The 14,613-nt window shown below is 52.8% G+C and overlaps 6 protein-coding genes across 6 annotated transcripts; 2 read left to right on the plus strand and 4 right to left on the minus strand.

The window, feature by feature from the left end:
• Positions 1-82: 82 nt before the first annotated feature.
• PV07_11031 (uncharacterized protein) lies at positions 83-1,393 on the minus strand (the record flags this gene model as incomplete). Its single annotated transcript, XM_016398419.1, has 3 exons — positions 83-371; positions 544-778; positions 1,003-1,393. The coding sequence occupies 3 exons, from the start codon at positions 1,391-1,393 to the stop codon at positions 83-85; spliced, it is 915 nt and encodes a 304-aa protein (XP_016242981.1).
• Positions 1,394-2,077: 684 nt separating this feature from the next.
• On the minus strand, positions 2,078-5,215 carry PV07_11032 (uncharacterized protein; the record flags this gene model as incomplete). The annotated part of the gene is made up of 1 exon (XM_016398420.1): positions 2,078-5,215. One exon carries the CDS (start codon positions 5,213-5,215, stop codon positions 2,078-2,080), a length of 3,138 nt encoding a protein of 1,045 aa, XP_016242982.1.
• Positions 5,216-7,195: 1,980 nt separating this feature from the next.
• PV07_11033 (uncharacterized protein) lies at positions 7,196-8,785 on the plus strand. Its single transcript, XM_016398421.1, has 2 exons — positions 7,196-7,564; positions 7,827-8,785. The coding sequence occupies exon 2, from the start codon at positions 8,037-8,039 to the stop codon at positions 8,601-8,603; it is 567 nt and encodes a 188-aa protein (XP_016242983.1). The 5' UTR covers positions 7,196-7,564; positions 7,827-8,036; the 3' UTR covers positions 8,604-8,785.
• Positions 8,558-10,911, minus strand: PV07_11034 (uncharacterized protein). The gene is made up of 2 exons (XM_016398422.1): positions 10,720-10,911; positions 8,558-10,665 (listed from the first exon to the last, which is right to left on the minus strand). Exons 1-2 carry the CDS (start codon positions 10,732-10,734, stop codon positions 9,049-9,051), a joined length of 1,632 nt encoding a protein of 543 aa, XP_016242984.1. The 5' UTR covers positions 10,735-10,911; the 3' UTR covers positions 8,558-9,048.
• A 153-nt stretch (positions 10,912-11,064) lies between these two features.
• PV07_11035 (uncharacterized protein) lies at positions 11,065-12,822 on the plus strand. The gene has a single exon (XM_016398423.1). The coding sequence runs from the start codon at positions 11,131-11,133 to the stop codon at positions 12,496-12,498; it is 1,368 nt and encodes a 455-aa protein (XP_016242985.1). The 5' UTR covers positions 11,065-11,130; the 3' UTR covers positions 12,499-12,822.
• PV07_11036 (uncharacterized protein) lies at positions 12,658-14,518 on the minus strand. Its single transcript, XM_016398424.1, has 3 exons — positions 14,113-14,518; positions 13,510-14,060; positions 12,658-13,449 (listed from the first exon to the last, which is right to left on the minus strand). Exons 1-3 carry the CDS (start codon positions 14,205-14,207, stop codon positions 13,022-13,024), a joined length of 1,074 nt encoding a protein of 357 aa, XP_016242986.1. The 5' UTR covers positions 14,208-14,518; the 3' UTR covers positions 12,658-13,021.
• Between the last annotated feature and the right edge of the window lie 95 nt (positions 14,519-14,613).

Genomic DNA, 14,613 nt, shown 5'->3' on the forward strand with positions numbered 1-14,613 from the left:
TGGTCTGCTTTGCGCATTTTCCTCCATTATCGTAACTTCCCCTCTGATGCATTTGTCACGATTCAACTCTTTACGACGCTTTTCATCCCCACACCCCTCTCCCCAACATGATTCTTTGCTCACCTTTGACTCTCAACAGGACCAGGACTAGGATAGCTGTAGTCAGCGAGCTCAGGATGGCCACAAGGATCAGATGGCCCGGGGCAAACGCGCCGGTCGGCCTCCGCGATCGACCACCCCCGTTGGAGGGCGGTGCGTACGGCCCAACCATTTTCTTGATGGGCTTCACGTCGTCGGTCAGCGCGGTCTTGACGCCCCGCTGCAGGCCGGGCAGGCCGTCCATGCTCCATGCGTTCTTGTGCGCCCAGTACCTGCGGGGGTAAGCGGCGGGTTTAGTCGGAACTTGACCTCGACAAAGGGGGACAAAAAGAGAGATGGAGTCGCGATTGGGAGAAGACAATCGACATCATAGAGAGAGCATAGTGGAGAAAGGGAAAAGAAGTATTTCAGAGAGAACAGTGAAGAATAAAGGAGAGCACGAACCTCTCGATCCCGTCCTCCCTCTTCCCGGCCCTCTCGCTCGCGACGCGCTTCTCGAAAAAGTCGTTGAGCGTCGGGCGGAAACTGACAAAATCGTAGCACGGCATGGAGAAGCCGCACGACGTGCCCACCTGGTGGATGTCCACCAGGATGATGGAGCGCGTGCCGGGGATGATGGTGATGTTCTGGGACGAGACGATGTCGTTGAAGGCGGGCGTGCCGTACTCCAAGGGCGTGCCTGTTCCGGAGAGAAGGGAATTGATGAGTCAGTTGAGCTGGATCGCCATGTGTTTAACTCGAGATGGGCATGTTTGACCTAAGAGAGGGAGGATGACCCGTGAGGAAGCTGTAGGCGACAAAGAAGGCATCCAAGCCTCCTCTCCTTCCATCTCACTTCCTCGTGCTCTGTATACATGCCTGATCGCGTACTTGCTCAACGTCAATCCAAGACTTTGTACTCACCTTTGCCAAAAATCCTCAAGATACGCGGCGGGCCCGAGAACGCATTGAACATGACGGTGATGCGCCCGTTGCCCGGCTCATGCAGGTGCGAGGTCGTCTCGATGCCCGAGCCTGTCAGGTCCATGTACCAGAACTTGCGGATGACGATGTTCTTGTCGTTTGTCGCCTTTTTCTCCTCGTCGTCCTCGCCGACTCTTTTGTCCGCTGCGGGCGAGCCGTTCTTGGGCTCCTTGAGGACGCCAAAGAACGGCCCGCCCTTGTCCGAGACGCCCTTAGGAGACACGTTGACGTGCCCATCGCCCGACAGGGGGGCCGAGGCGATGTAAAAGACCTTTTGCTCCAGGAGCCATTGGACGAGCGAGGGTGGGAATGTTTCGTAGAACTGGCCCATTTTGCTTTGTCTCTAGGTTTCACTTCTTGGATTCCGTATTGATCATGGAAGAGTGATGAGAGATGGCGTGTATTGGCCTATGTCCCGCCTGAAACGTAAGATGGAGAACAATCGGAGTAATGGTGACGGAGAGAGCAATAGAGGGGAAAGGGAAGTCGGTCTGAAGTCCCGCGAAAAAGGTTTGGTGAAATAACGATTTAGATCCCACGTCTCATGGATCCCGGATCGGATACCCTTATCTCTCTGGCCTCCGATGCAATGCAGATGGACGATGGCCAGACGTATTCGCAGGACTTCCGCATACGATGAGCCTGGCGAGGTACTATTTGACATCTCATGTGAGTCAACCTTGGTGACCCCACCCTTTCGGATTCTGGGGTGCAGCCGATATCGGCAACCCCAAGTACGGCGAGGCTGTACAAGGCGACGAGGCTGAGTTTGTTGCGAGAGATGTTCAACGTTTTGGCTGCAGGTATGAGTCGGCAACATGCAATATTTATTGGCTGTGTGTCGCTTGATCTACCTGTCAGTCGCCGATATCAATACCCGAAAGTCTTGGTCCCCATCAAGTCCATAGCAGAATGCCAATGGCTGCGTCCCCATGGTTGGATCTTCAGCCTTGTAATGCCTCGGGTTCTCCACGAGCCATCCCAACGACGGTGCAAACGTATCTGTGCACTAACTTTAGACCTTTGCTCGTTTTGCTGCCTCGGCATCCATCGCTGCCTCATCCTCCCGTTTCCGCTTGCAAAACTCTTCAAAACTATTGCCTTCCTTGATCCACACGTCTTTAACTTCCCACGTGCGTCGATCCCATTCTGCGGCCTTGATTGACCATTCCTTCATGGCCATTTCGTTGTCTTCGCGATTCTTGTTCGTGCGGTCAGTGTATGGCTTCTTCTCTTCTTCTGAGAGCGCCGCCCACATCTTCCCAAGCTCGACTCGCACCTGATCGCGCTCTGATTGCTTGGTTTTCTTGCCGCTCCTCTTTCGTTCTTCTGCAAGACGATTCTTGACCTCTTCCCAATGCTCTCCAGAGTAGAGGAGGAAAGAATTCACATTCGCTTTTGTTGGTTTGACTGGTGGAGGACCCAAGTCATCATAAATGCGGACCCACATGGCTGCGTCCCAAGCTTCATGCAGCGCATTGTCTTTCTCCTTGACAGGCCGTGTGAAGGTGCCGGCAGGGAGTAGTTCGTCGCCCTTTCTCTTACCAGCTTGTGCCATGTGAGTTTCCATGAGTTTTAGTTCGACCGCAGCGCCTGATTTCTTTGCGCTGGCCGCGGGCACCAGTGTTGGTGGGACAGCTATCGGTCCCACAATTGATTCGAAGACCTCGTGGGCGGCGCGAAGGCCAGATAAATATGCACCGTGAACGGTTGCCGGATGAGTTGCAATCGTGGCTTCGCCGGCAAAGAAAAGATTTTGTATAGGCGCGGCGATGAGATCATAGTCGCCGGGCCTTGCTTCAGCTGCGACATAAGAATAAGTCCCTCGAGCGAAACGATCCGAGCCCCAACGAGTAACAATTGACTCCAGCGGCATCGGAACATTGTTGGCGCCAAAAACATTGCGTAATTGCTCAAGGCATTGTCCAACGAGGATCTCATCGCCGAGCCTTTCGGCCTCGTGTGCCGCCTCGCCAGCCATCAGAGCGATCAGGACGGGAAGTCCACTTGTGTCAATGCAGTTCCAGAACAGGTAGAACTGTCCGCGACCTTCCTTGTAGTCTCTCTGGTGGGTGCCCTGTCCATTCCGAGGAGCTCGCAGGAGACCAAACATGTCTCTGCCGATATCCCAGAAGGGTTTCTCAAACACGAGGATAACTTTATTGAGCAATCCAAAACCCATCCTTCTGATGGCGTCGCGCTTCCACTGAGGCAGAGGCGGGTCAAATTGAATTGATTGGTCTTTCAGCACCCCAAGTGGTGCAGCAAACACGATCTTGTCCGCTTCAATCGACTGTCCATCCTCACAAGTGATAGTGGCTTTCGCCTGCGAGCCCACAGCACTATATCGAATGCTCTTAACAGGCTTTCGGGTTCGAACATCGAGAGGCTCCGGATGGCGCCATAATGCACGCGGAACCTGCTGGTAACCACCAACGACCTGAGCATGTTCTCCTTCGAACTCGTTGCCAATGTCTTGGTCCCAGCCACGGAGGCTCAACTTGTCGACGTTGGCAGCATTTGCGTATTCGAGGTTGGCGAAATGCCAGTTGATCAGTCGAAGGGCATAGGGCTTGAGGTCAAGGAATTTCTGATACTGGTCAACACCAGCATTCATGACAGCGCCGAGTGATTGGTTGAGCTCCGAAGCAAGACCATCTAGCTCGAGCGTCTCATGCATCTGAGTTGTTTTTCGCAACAGAAACCCAAACTCCTTGGCTGCTTGGGCCGCGGGAAGTTGCATTTTGGTTTCCATGCTTGTATCCACTTCTTCCGACGATTTGTCTCCCTTTGCAGCGCGGTGGCCTGCGCCACGTCTTTTTGATTTCTTATTTGGCAAAAGCTGGTCGATTGTGCCCAATGCAGTGGCTTCTTCAAACTGTTTGATGGTGATTCCGTCCTCGTCTGGAGGATCACGTCCCGCCTCAATCAGATCCTTGTCACCTGGTGCAGTTCTCTTGACAGTATGTTTGAGTCGATAATGACCGGTACGCTCGAGAATGTCATTGTATAATCTTTCAATCATTGCATCGTTCACACCGTTGACAGGTGTGCCATCGATGTCGTAGAGGGTCGAGAGGTCTCGTAGGAGGTGGTATTCGAGAGCAAGCTGCCCACGAACGATAGTGTCGAGAGGATTACCGCGTTCGAAGCCGACAATGATGTGTGCACCCATCTCGGCCGTAGGCCTCTGATGAGAGGCGAGCTTGGATGATCGCATGCTGGTAAGTGGGTGTGAGTAGATACGTCCACCTATCCTGTCACGGCCTTCCAAGACAATGATCTTTGGAGGAGCACGATCAGGATAGTGCCGAAACAGGTTGGTGAGCTGGCGTGCGGTACTGAGACCAGCCATGCCACCTCCAATGACTACAATGGTCTCCCGTGACGGTTCCTTCTTACGGCCACGACCGACACTTCGGTTGATGAAGGGTGACTCGACGCATCCAAAATTGATGTAGCCTCGTCGCACGAGCCATTCGTATGCAAAGCAAGCAAGACGGGTCCATCTCTCATCTCTTGCACAACCAATCGCCTCATCAAGGTTGACGCTTACGCTTGGATTTCGGGACCACAACCTGAGAATGCCATTCCGTATATTCAGATATACCGTGACGTGAGAGTAGCACAACTTGTCTTGCAACAACTTATGCTCATCTTCGTGCAAGGCATACGGGTCGAGCCTCGAGGCTTCGGCGGCTGCCACACACTGACTGGCATACTCGGAAGGGGATAGCCTCGGAGGAATGGACGACTTGGGTCGGCAGGTGGTCGCGGCTTTCATGAACATGTACGGGCTTACATTGTTCGAGTTTTCAGACTTGGATTCGATTTTGAGTGTGATTTTAGTCTTTGGTTCTGCGGTCGAAGAGGTGACAGAACCCGAGGTCATGGAGCTATTGGGAGAGTCTCGGTTCTCGCTTTCCAGCTGCAGGCTTCGTAAGACTGAGGCTGGGCCGCTTGATGAAGCATCGTCCGAGTCATCTTCCATCTTGATGACAGAATCGTCGTCCGAATAGTCATGCATGGTTTGATCATGACTGGGCTTGATCAGTATCAAAAACACCACCATGACGAATCCTCTGCTACGTCCAAGACGCACAAAGCGAGCCAGCATACCTTGAACCAGCTGCAATCGACACCTTTGCCACATCAACGCCAAGTATTGTGGTAGACATGATATCTTTGGTGTTTGATATTGCTATTGCTGCCGCCATAAAGTCATATGGTCATCAACGAGGGATTTGATATTGACGACTGCCAGGGGCAATATGTGGAAAGACGGGTCAGGAAGTAAATAAAATGATCGAAATTGGTCTTTTAATGGGGGACTGTATAGCATTAGCATTGTCAGGGTGAAGGCGGGCAGACTGGGTGTGAGAGGTATCGGTTACCTGGTGCGCCCTCCCTGACCTTGGTGGTATGATATGCTCCACTAATATCGCAAACTCTTTCAGCTGGCCGGTCCAGCCTGTCCAGGTCTTGCCCTTGATCCTCCACGCCGTTCGCAAAGGGGGTGTAGGTCGACCAGAGTGCATTATCAGACTGGACGTGCCGTGGGGGATGTATTGGCAGGAGTGAGGTTGACAGAGAGAAAGTCCCTGCCGTGTCGCCGCCACTAAATTGGAGCATCTCGGCGCTGCTCTGACCAGCCGAGTCTGATGCAACCGCAACTCATCCCATCGCTTCGTCCTTCGTCCAACATATCATCCAGTATATCATCAAACCAACTACGACGAGGGATATCTTCTCCTTCATTTACATGGCGATCCCCCCCGACAGCTCTTGAGCCCTCTTCGTGAGACTACCAGCTGCGGTTCGACTCCTACCCTTCCCCTTCGGGTGCACCCATCACTGCCCCTCATTGCTGCAGCCTCTCGTCCTGCGCTGGCCATGATATACCCTCAAAAGCATTGGTACGAACGGAGACCCATAAAGAGAAATATCTCAGAACATTCTCGGTCGAGTCCACACATGTTCTGGACTATTACATGCTCATTTAATGGAAGTCGTGGTACATATCGTCGCCATGTGAAAAATTTGTCGCCACCTAGCTTCTGGAACATATTCCTTTGATACGGGGCCTAGCCGTTCATCCATCAAGATTTCATCAGAGAGTCGGTGCCCACATAAGTCTATCCGATGATTACGATGCAATTGATGCCCATATCTGATGGCTCGTTGCTGAATGATACATGCTGCTGGTCGGCTGAGCCGACAGACCAATACTAAGCTCATATGAAGAAAAAGGTATGGCTTCTACCCAATCGATGAAAACGCTTTACCGCTGGTCGTGATATGAATAGACATCTGAAGGTGAATCACTGACACCTGCTTGCTTCGTGCCTTCTTGGTGTACATATCTACAGCTATGCTAACACGACAGAGCACTTCGATGCCATCCCGCCTGGTGCTCGCGAAATTCCTCTTTAACATACCGCCAATTTATGGCACTTTATCCTACTATCCACAGTCAGCCGTCTGTTCAGGCCATCGCCTCGATCAACCAGGTATCTGCGAATTTCGACACTGGAACCAGGGATTGGGAGGGACATGATCAAGAGCGTAGGCTCGCAGCTGGATCAAGATGCAAGAGCCAATAGATGAAGAAGCACGTCACAGATGTTTCAAAGACCCTCAATATCAGAAAGGCTGGAAATAATAGCGTGGCCTGTTCCAGGATGGTCATCACAGATGTCGTCGGGCAGAGACCGGCTCGTGACAGAGCGCAGGCGACAGGTTTTGTTCACCGGTTGCCTTGTTCTTGCCTCGTAGCAAAAGCAGACGAAACAATAGAAGACTTACATAAACTCTTGTACCAATAAAGTACATCTAGCAATCTCTAACCTTGCGTTCGAGTTGACCGTCTTGTGCTCCGAGTATCTCTGTGGCCCTTCATAATGACGATGTTATAGCTATTGTCTACATCTATAACGACGGCTGGAATGGTGGCGCCTATCTCCTCTTCAGCCACACTTGAAATACCCTAGATACAGCCTGTCTTCTGTGTCAGGATGTGCTGCTTGTGGTTGATATCAACTCGCCGCAGTTTTGCGTGGATATATGTACGCAGGCGGGGTCATTCCGTATCCACGCTGTTGACACCGTCACTCGCTCGCGCTCAACCCTTCAACTTCCACTCGCACTGAGCAACTTCAACCAGTTCCTCTCATATACAGCCTTAGAACATAATGAGCTCAATCAGGCGTTGCCACGATTCTCTTATTACCGTCTCATGAACTCCCTTGCCAAATCCCTTTCATGTGGGGCACGAGCTGTCGAACCAACGTTCAAGCGTCTCCGCTGGACTCTCGCTCTCACATCTTTCCTTTCTCTTCATACAGGCTCGAGAAGCATGGCCACCGTGAAAGACTCGGTACCCCATATCATCAGGACCGCTGAGGATCCCCGGCAAAAGGGCATATGGCCAGCCCGGTTGAGCAAGATCGGACATATCAATTCCAAGATCCGGTTGCTGAGACTGAGCCTGCAAAGAGATGGAGTATGTGCCCTTTTCCATCATGTCATAAAGAATCTCTCTCCCCGTACGACCATCTGTCCCATGTTCGGAAAAGAAATGCATGCTTTTGAGATATATGGTCGAGCCGCTCTGCGTTGCTTTATTTTCCAGTAAGGGAAGCTGCACAGTGTCCAATGGCTTATGACTGTTTTCTTCGAGATCGTTCCCAGTTTCGGTTGACTACCCAGATGTCTCTTGCCTTTTCCCAAGAAGACGCCGCGGCTCACATGGACAACAATTCTAGTAGCCACCTCTCCGCCATCTTCCGGGTCAATACATAGACCTGTACATCCCCAACATCGACGTTGTGGGTGGCTTCACCATCACTTCGCCGCCTCAAGCGTCTTCCCCGTCTCAAGATGACCCGCACATAGAGCTGGCTATCCAGTCCTCTCCGTCAAACCCACCGGCGGCATACCTCTGGCGAGCTGCGCAACAAATCCTCGACTCAGCGATGACATTCCGCGTGGGTGGGAATTTCGTCTACCCGCCGCCAACGTTGAACCAAGAAGAATGCCGGGCATTGGACAGAGTGGTTTTCATCGCGGGAGGGGTGGGGATCAATCCCGTCATGAGCATGATCTCCGCAATGCATGTCTTGGGCGCGGATAAATTGGGTGGGATGACAAGGACTGTAAGAGTGCTCTACGCCTCACGGCGAGAGAAGAACGACGAGACCGGTGCAGAAGAAGAAATTCTGTTTGAGAAGAGATTGAAAGACATAGCTGAGAAGTGGAAAGGCCACGACCGTGTCGACTTCAAATACACTCTCTTCGTGACCAATGGACCGTCTGGGACAGAAGGAACGAAACAAGACGAAGTCGGACCAGGAAACATGGCAACGCGATACAGGCGGATCGAGCATGATGACCTTTTTGACGCCCTCGGGCCTGAAGGCAACAGAGCTCACACGGTCGTGTACGTCTGCGGCTTGCCCACCATGACAGACGAATTCGTCGCTCTGCTGCAGAAAGCGCCAGGGATGGAGGACAGGAGAGTGCTTTGCGAGAAATGGTGGTGAAACAGGAGTCACCCGTAGAAAGACCTTGCGAGGACTCAAGAGTCAAGAGGAGCGGTTTGAAGGGAGATCAATGATCTTATACATTTTCTCTCAGGGTATCATGGCTTTCCTTTCCTTGGTCGTTGCGCAACCCCTTCAAATGCTTTTGTCCGCGGCCATTTCTCTCTGTACCATGTCAATCGAGCGCCTGAATCGTGACAGATTCAAGCCTGCAAAAACAAAACCCTTGGTGATACGACAATTCGAAATCAACCTGACCCACCCCAGCCCGATCTTAACGCTGAACGCCATGCGAATATACATGCTCTATCTGGTCATGACAAAGCTCCCCTTCTGTAGAGCCAACGATATAACAGCAATGCAAGCAAATCATTGCAATCGTCAATTGCCCAAAATTCCCGTACCCACGATGTCACGTTCGGGCGGAAAGGTTTCTTTCTTTGCATCACATACCCGTGACGACTTTCCCACCATCCACTACGATCTGCTCGTCAATCCTCCTCTTCAGCGTCTCTTCATCGCCCCACTCCAGCCTCTTCCAGGTCGTGATGCGGGCCTCGTTCATGTCCATCTCAAAGAACCTCACTCTTCTGTGATATCCATAGTAGCCACCATATCCACCAAATCCCGCGCCGCCACCATAACACATCCACAGTGCGGCCTTCTTGTCTTTATCGTTGGCGGGTAGGCAGTAATCGTTTACGTGGTCGTGACCGCAAGAGACAAGGAGAATGTGCTCTTCCACGAGGGCGTCTTTGAAATTCGAATTGTATGCCGGGGCCGTAGGTGGTTCCGTCCAATTTCCTACCCAGGCCAGATTGTCCGGGTTGCGATATTCTGGTAAGGGGATGTGAATGAATGCCAGGTCCATGTGTATATGTGTGTATTCCTTGTGCTTCCTCTTCAGAGACTGAGACGTGGTCTTGAACCAATCAATCTGTGATTGTTTGAGCCAATCGTAGCCGTGATAGTGCTGCTCATCTGGGGAGTAGGAGTGGGTATCGAGCATGTACAGCGTCAGCGCGGAGTGGGAGGTAGATCCCCGTCCCAGGATTTCCACCACGTAGTTGCCCACGCCATCAACATCTTCCGGACCAGCAGTGGAGAGCGAATAAGGGAGGCCGTCCATAATGGCCATGGATTCTGCGCGGTTGAGGTTTCCTTCATCATCATGATTACCGAAGATGCCGGCATAGGGAATCTTATGTCGCGCAAACATTTCGGAGTATTTGAAGATCGCGGTTTGAGCATCGGGCGCAGTGTCCCCGTTGACTTGATCGCCAGTAAGGACCACGAAGTCTGGTTTCTCGTCTTCAATCATGCGAGCGAGGAAGTCGAGCGTACGTGGATCGGCCTCGCATTCTTGTCCCTCGGGTAGTGCGTGGCGGCATTTCCCCAAGCCCGTTGCAAGATGGAGGTCTGCTGCTTGCATAATCTTGAATTTACCATCTTTTCGTATCCGAGGGACGGGTCTCTCGGCGTTCAAAGCCGGGCCTTTGCGGACCGTGAGACGAGGTTCGGGGGACTCGCGGTCTGCATCAATGAATAAGGAAATGTCCTGGATTTCCCAGTTCGAGCGAGGATCCACCGCATCGGCGCCAAAGAGGACGTCAACTCCTGTCACCATTTTATCGTGCCGTTTCGAGGACAACTTGATCCATATCCCGGCGGGACGAGACTCCCATCTCTCATCCTTTGAAGTTGGGTCGACGGCCGACGGCTGCAAGCGGCCAATCTTGACATCCGTGACCACTTCGGCGTGCGTGCTTAAATCATCCTCGCGCTGTCTTTGTACATAGAGGTAGGCTTTCGACAAGAAGCCTTTCCCAAGGTACAAGTCCTTTTCGACCCGGTGCCAGTCCTCGCCGTCGACTGTACATCGACTGAAAGGGTTTAACGATGAGCAGGTGACGACTGTAAGGTCGGTGACCACAAAGCCTGGATGGTGCGCAGGTAGATGGCTGTGGATGGCATTAGGGAGGACGCGGTATCTGTTATCGAGAAATACGACAAGGAATAGGACGATGGTGACTAGCAAGCCGAGCTGGATGCCCGTGCGAACCTAGGACAATGATCAGCGATGCACACCGGGTTGATGTCGCGATCGAGCACATACAAGTCTCCTGGTCATGGTCGCATGCGATGTGAGGAGGCGGCCTGAGCGGGCTCGCCCTCTGGATTGATCTGAGTACTCGCAACTTCAAACTTATGGAAGGTCAGAGTACTGATAATCATTGGAAATTCTCCGGAGAGGAGTATTGGATCATCCGATGGATTACTCCCGCAAACCCACTTGACTGCGATGCCTAGGTCTCTGATCCGAATATTTGGACAAGAAAATGATCGACACCCTTTTACCGCAAGCAGACTAGTTGAATCCGGGGTCTCGGCCGACCTTCCTCAAAATAGTGTTCTTCTGGGAGAATTTCCAGCGTAGAGACATTACATTGACATTCCCTTGGTTCTCCTAGATGTTCCAAAAGGGAAGGAAACTTTGGGGAAGCATTGGGTTGAGTTGAGTGGTGGAATGTCTGGGGTGTTTCGATATCTGAGACAAGCTCTTGGATTCTCGAGATCCCCGGACAAGACCCCCTGTGTCCTCCAGAATGGCATCGCCAGAGATTTGACGCGGTTCGCTGAGGGTGACAGAGTGCTCGTGGATGGGTCCAAACTCACTTTTCCTCTCCAGCGAAATTCGAAGTTCGATTTGTCCAAGGGCCAGCTCCCTCTGAACGACATTATCGGCAAGCCAGTCACTTCTACGTACGTTCGATCTTCGAAAGGCTCTCTACACAAGATCGAACTCCCGTCGCTTGAGGACTATGTCACGCTCACCCCTAGGCTTGTGACTCCAGTCTACTCCAGTTATGCATCGTCAATCGTCTCCTTGTTAGACATTCACCCTGAACCACCTACCACAATTCCGAACAGTGGCGGTCCAGCTCTCCGCGTTCAGATCCTGGAAGCAGGTACAGGCCATGGCAGCCTCACTCTGCACCTCGCTCGAGCAATAGCAGCTGCGAATCCACCTCCTCCGACTATCCAGCTCCCTAGTCCACGCAGAGTGGCGGACAAGAAGCCCACAAACTCATTTCCTGTAGCCGAAGACGATTCATCGGAGTCTGATTCGCTCATGCGGGCGTGGGACGAATGGAAACAAAAGCGTCGAGCGGTCATACACACTGTGGAAGCGGTCCCAGCGAACAGCATCCATGCCGAAAAGATAGTGCGCGGGTTCCGGAGAGGTCTGTACTGGCCGCATGTAGACTTCTACACAGGAGACGTGAAGGAATGGATCGTGGACCGCCAGAACGCAAACGACGAATTCCTTGACTACGTTCTCCTCGACATGCCTGGCGTACATTCACAGATCCGACACATCGAGCCCGCGATGCTTGACGGCGCAAAGCTGGTTGTGTTCGTGCCCTCAGTCACGCAAATCGCGGATTGTGTGAAGGCTGTTCAAGAGTTCTCCCTGCCGCTACAAATGGACAAGGTGTTGGAACTAGGCGAAGGTATCAGTTCGGGGAGGAAGTGGGATGTGAGATTTGTGACGCCGCGGAAGGGCGCCATCCCCTCCACCGACGGAGAGACCAAGCGGACGGGCCGTGAGCGGGTTCCCGTGGTGGTTTCCAGGCCGGAGGGTGAGAATGAACAACCGGATCGTGCGGACCACAAGGAGGCTGAGGACGAGGAACCTCCTGACAGCGACAGCGACAGCTCCTCGACATCGCAAGACGATCAGCCAGTAATGGTATGCCGACCGCTCGTCGGGGAGCGCACCTTTGGAGGCGGCTTCATTGCACTGTTCCGCAAGACGTCGCCTGCTTCCTCAGCACTTGCCGCGGAGTGGCGCCAAACTCAGACCGGCAGGGCAAAGAAACGAAATCGTTAATTGCCCGCCTTCCCGCGGTCGCGTGTTTCGGAGACAGGTACTTGGATGGACCTAAATCGGGGATCAACAGAATATATCACCCACTGTTACCAACATCGTCGGTCTATGTTGTAGGATTAAGGAAAGGAGGATTTGTACCATACCACGGCCGGGCGACATATCGGCATGATCTCCCTTCAGGCATCATTTGAACTGATCATGTTCATCTGATCTCGTAAGCAGGTCACAAATGCGCATTAACATCTACTCTCATTGCTCGCCTTTTCTGTCTTCATATTGCCTCTGAAACCTGCCGCCTGATGCTACAGTCTAGACAGAATGCACTAAACTCAGGACGTGCACAACAAGAAAAGCAGGAAATCATCCCACATAGAAAGCCGTACGGATCTTTGACGCAACACGAACGCCATGCACACTCAGTAAATGCTGATCTTTGGCCGGCCTGTTGTCTTTGCTTCCAGCACCAGCCTCCCCACCAAGATCTATCCCAAAAGCTCAAGCCCACTCACCAAACGCGCGTCGCTTATTTCATGGTAGCAGGTACGCTCGCCTTTGCCTTCTCCAGGACATTCTCTGCGACTGGCATGGCTCGGCTCTTGAGCCCCTCCGCCAACGGTTTGGCATTTTGCTTGAGCTTGGCGGCGGCCTCCTTGAGCTTCCTCTCCCTGAAAACCCGGATGTAGGAGAAGAGTAACAGGAACAACAACTCCACTCTTTCCTTGGTCATCATGAGAATACCTTGCACCATGAGACCCTTCATGAGTTGAGGGCCAATGCCCTTGAAAAGAGCACGTGGTCCTTCATGCTCGATGATGTATGCCATCACTTCTGTGAAGGTCTTGAATGGTTTACCTTCCCGAGCTGGGGGAGGTCGGGATTGTAGGCCAACTTTGGCGACAATTAAGGGCTGGGTGCAGATCGTGGCGATCGATTTGGAGATTGCTCCAAGGACTATACACGCGGGTCAGTACGATGACTGCACGCTGATCAACAGTGCTTTTTCCGACTCACTGAAAGCTTCCCATGGATGGAGTCGAGTCCGACCCGGGAACATGACGTCCTTCAGACGCTGATAGGCGCCATATGTGATTGCTGGGTTGACACACAGCACGAGAGAGGCCTTAAGACCCCTCCAGAGTCCAGTCCACCCATCTTCGCTGTGGACGACCTCCTTACCCGTCTCGAACAGACCCTTTTTGTGGCCCTTGGGTTGTGTCTGTTGCCGCGTGGTGATGACCGCCACGGGAATTGTAAATATCTGGGCAATGGCCCCTGCGACGGCGCCCAGACACAACTCGGCAGCTGTACCGGGATGTCCTCCTGGGGCAGTTCGGTATTTTGTGTATAGCGACCGTACCACCGAGTACCAGTAGAAATAGGCGAAGTTTGTGGAGGCAACACCGATCAGAGCGCCGTTGAGGCCCGAGTATAAGCCGATGACGCCCTCATGGTCGACAATCTTCTTGATAGCGTCCCAAGTCGACTCGTAGTGATGGTGCTCGGCCGTGTGTTGGTGTACATGGCCTTTCTTCTTTATCTGGACTTGTAATCTTGTCTTTACACTGCGGCCAAATTAGAAGCTTATCTTCGAATTTCAGTCTGGAATTTCCCTACATGTCCAGCGGGTAGACCAGCGCATTTGCGAGGACAGCACCAGTGGCACCTGCAACGGCGCTCTCCCACGGCGCCAGCTCCCCGGGTTTCGTCATGGTTTAGTATGCGCCGCTCTTAGAGCGTCGAAAAAGAAGTGGAGGAGGACGACGAGGGCGGAGGGGCTCTTGAGCTCAATTCCGGACCGTTACGCAGTGATAGAGAGGGCCGGGCTGCAGAGTTCTGGAGGAGGAATTGAGGTTCTGTCGGCTGGTCGAAATGTCAGAGTTGGAGGAGCTGCGGATGATATGGTCGAAGGAGAAGAATGGTCGCGTAATTAGTTTGCTAGACGGGGAAGCAACCATTGATCATTCCTCATCTGCCCGAGAGGCATGGGCGATCTCGCATGCGAAACCCCCGTGGGACATGGATTGAGTGGGATTTGAGTGGCTCGGTCATGGCAGCTCGATCCTGACCAGCCGAGGTAGTGGCAATTCCGCTTGTCCACCCTCAGCCTGCGCTTCC

This window comes from Cladophialophora immunda (assembly GCF_000835495.1).
Source record: "Cladophialophora immunda strain CBS 83496 unplaced genomic scaffold supercont1.7, whole genome shotgun sequence".
In the NCBI taxonomy this organism is placed as follows: domain Eukaryota; kingdom Fungi; phylum Ascomycota; class Eurotiomycetes; order Chaetothyriales; family Herpotrichiellaceae; genus Cladophialophora; species Cladophialophora immunda.

Coding starts and splice junctions, on each gene's coding strand:
- PV07_11035 (XM_016398423.1), top strand. CDS start 11,131: ATGTCTGGGGTGTTTCGATATCTGAGACAAGCTCTTGGATTCTCGAGA.
- PV07_11033 (XM_016398421.1), top strand. CDS start 8,037: ATGACATTCCGCGTGGGTGGGAATTTCGTCTACCCGCCGCCAACGTTG.
- PV07_11036 (XM_016398424.1), bottom strand. CDS start 14,207: ATGACGAAACCCGGGGAGCTGGCGCCGTGGGAGAGCGCCGTTGCAGGT. Junction 14,061..14,112: donor CTGGTCTACCCGCTGGACAT/GTAGGGAAATTC, acceptor ATTTGGCCGCAG/TGTAAAGACAAGATTACAAG. Junction 13,450..13,509: donor CCATCCATGGGAAGCTTTCA/GTGAGTCGGAAA, acceptor CCGCGTGTATAG/TCCTTGGAGCAATCTCCAAA.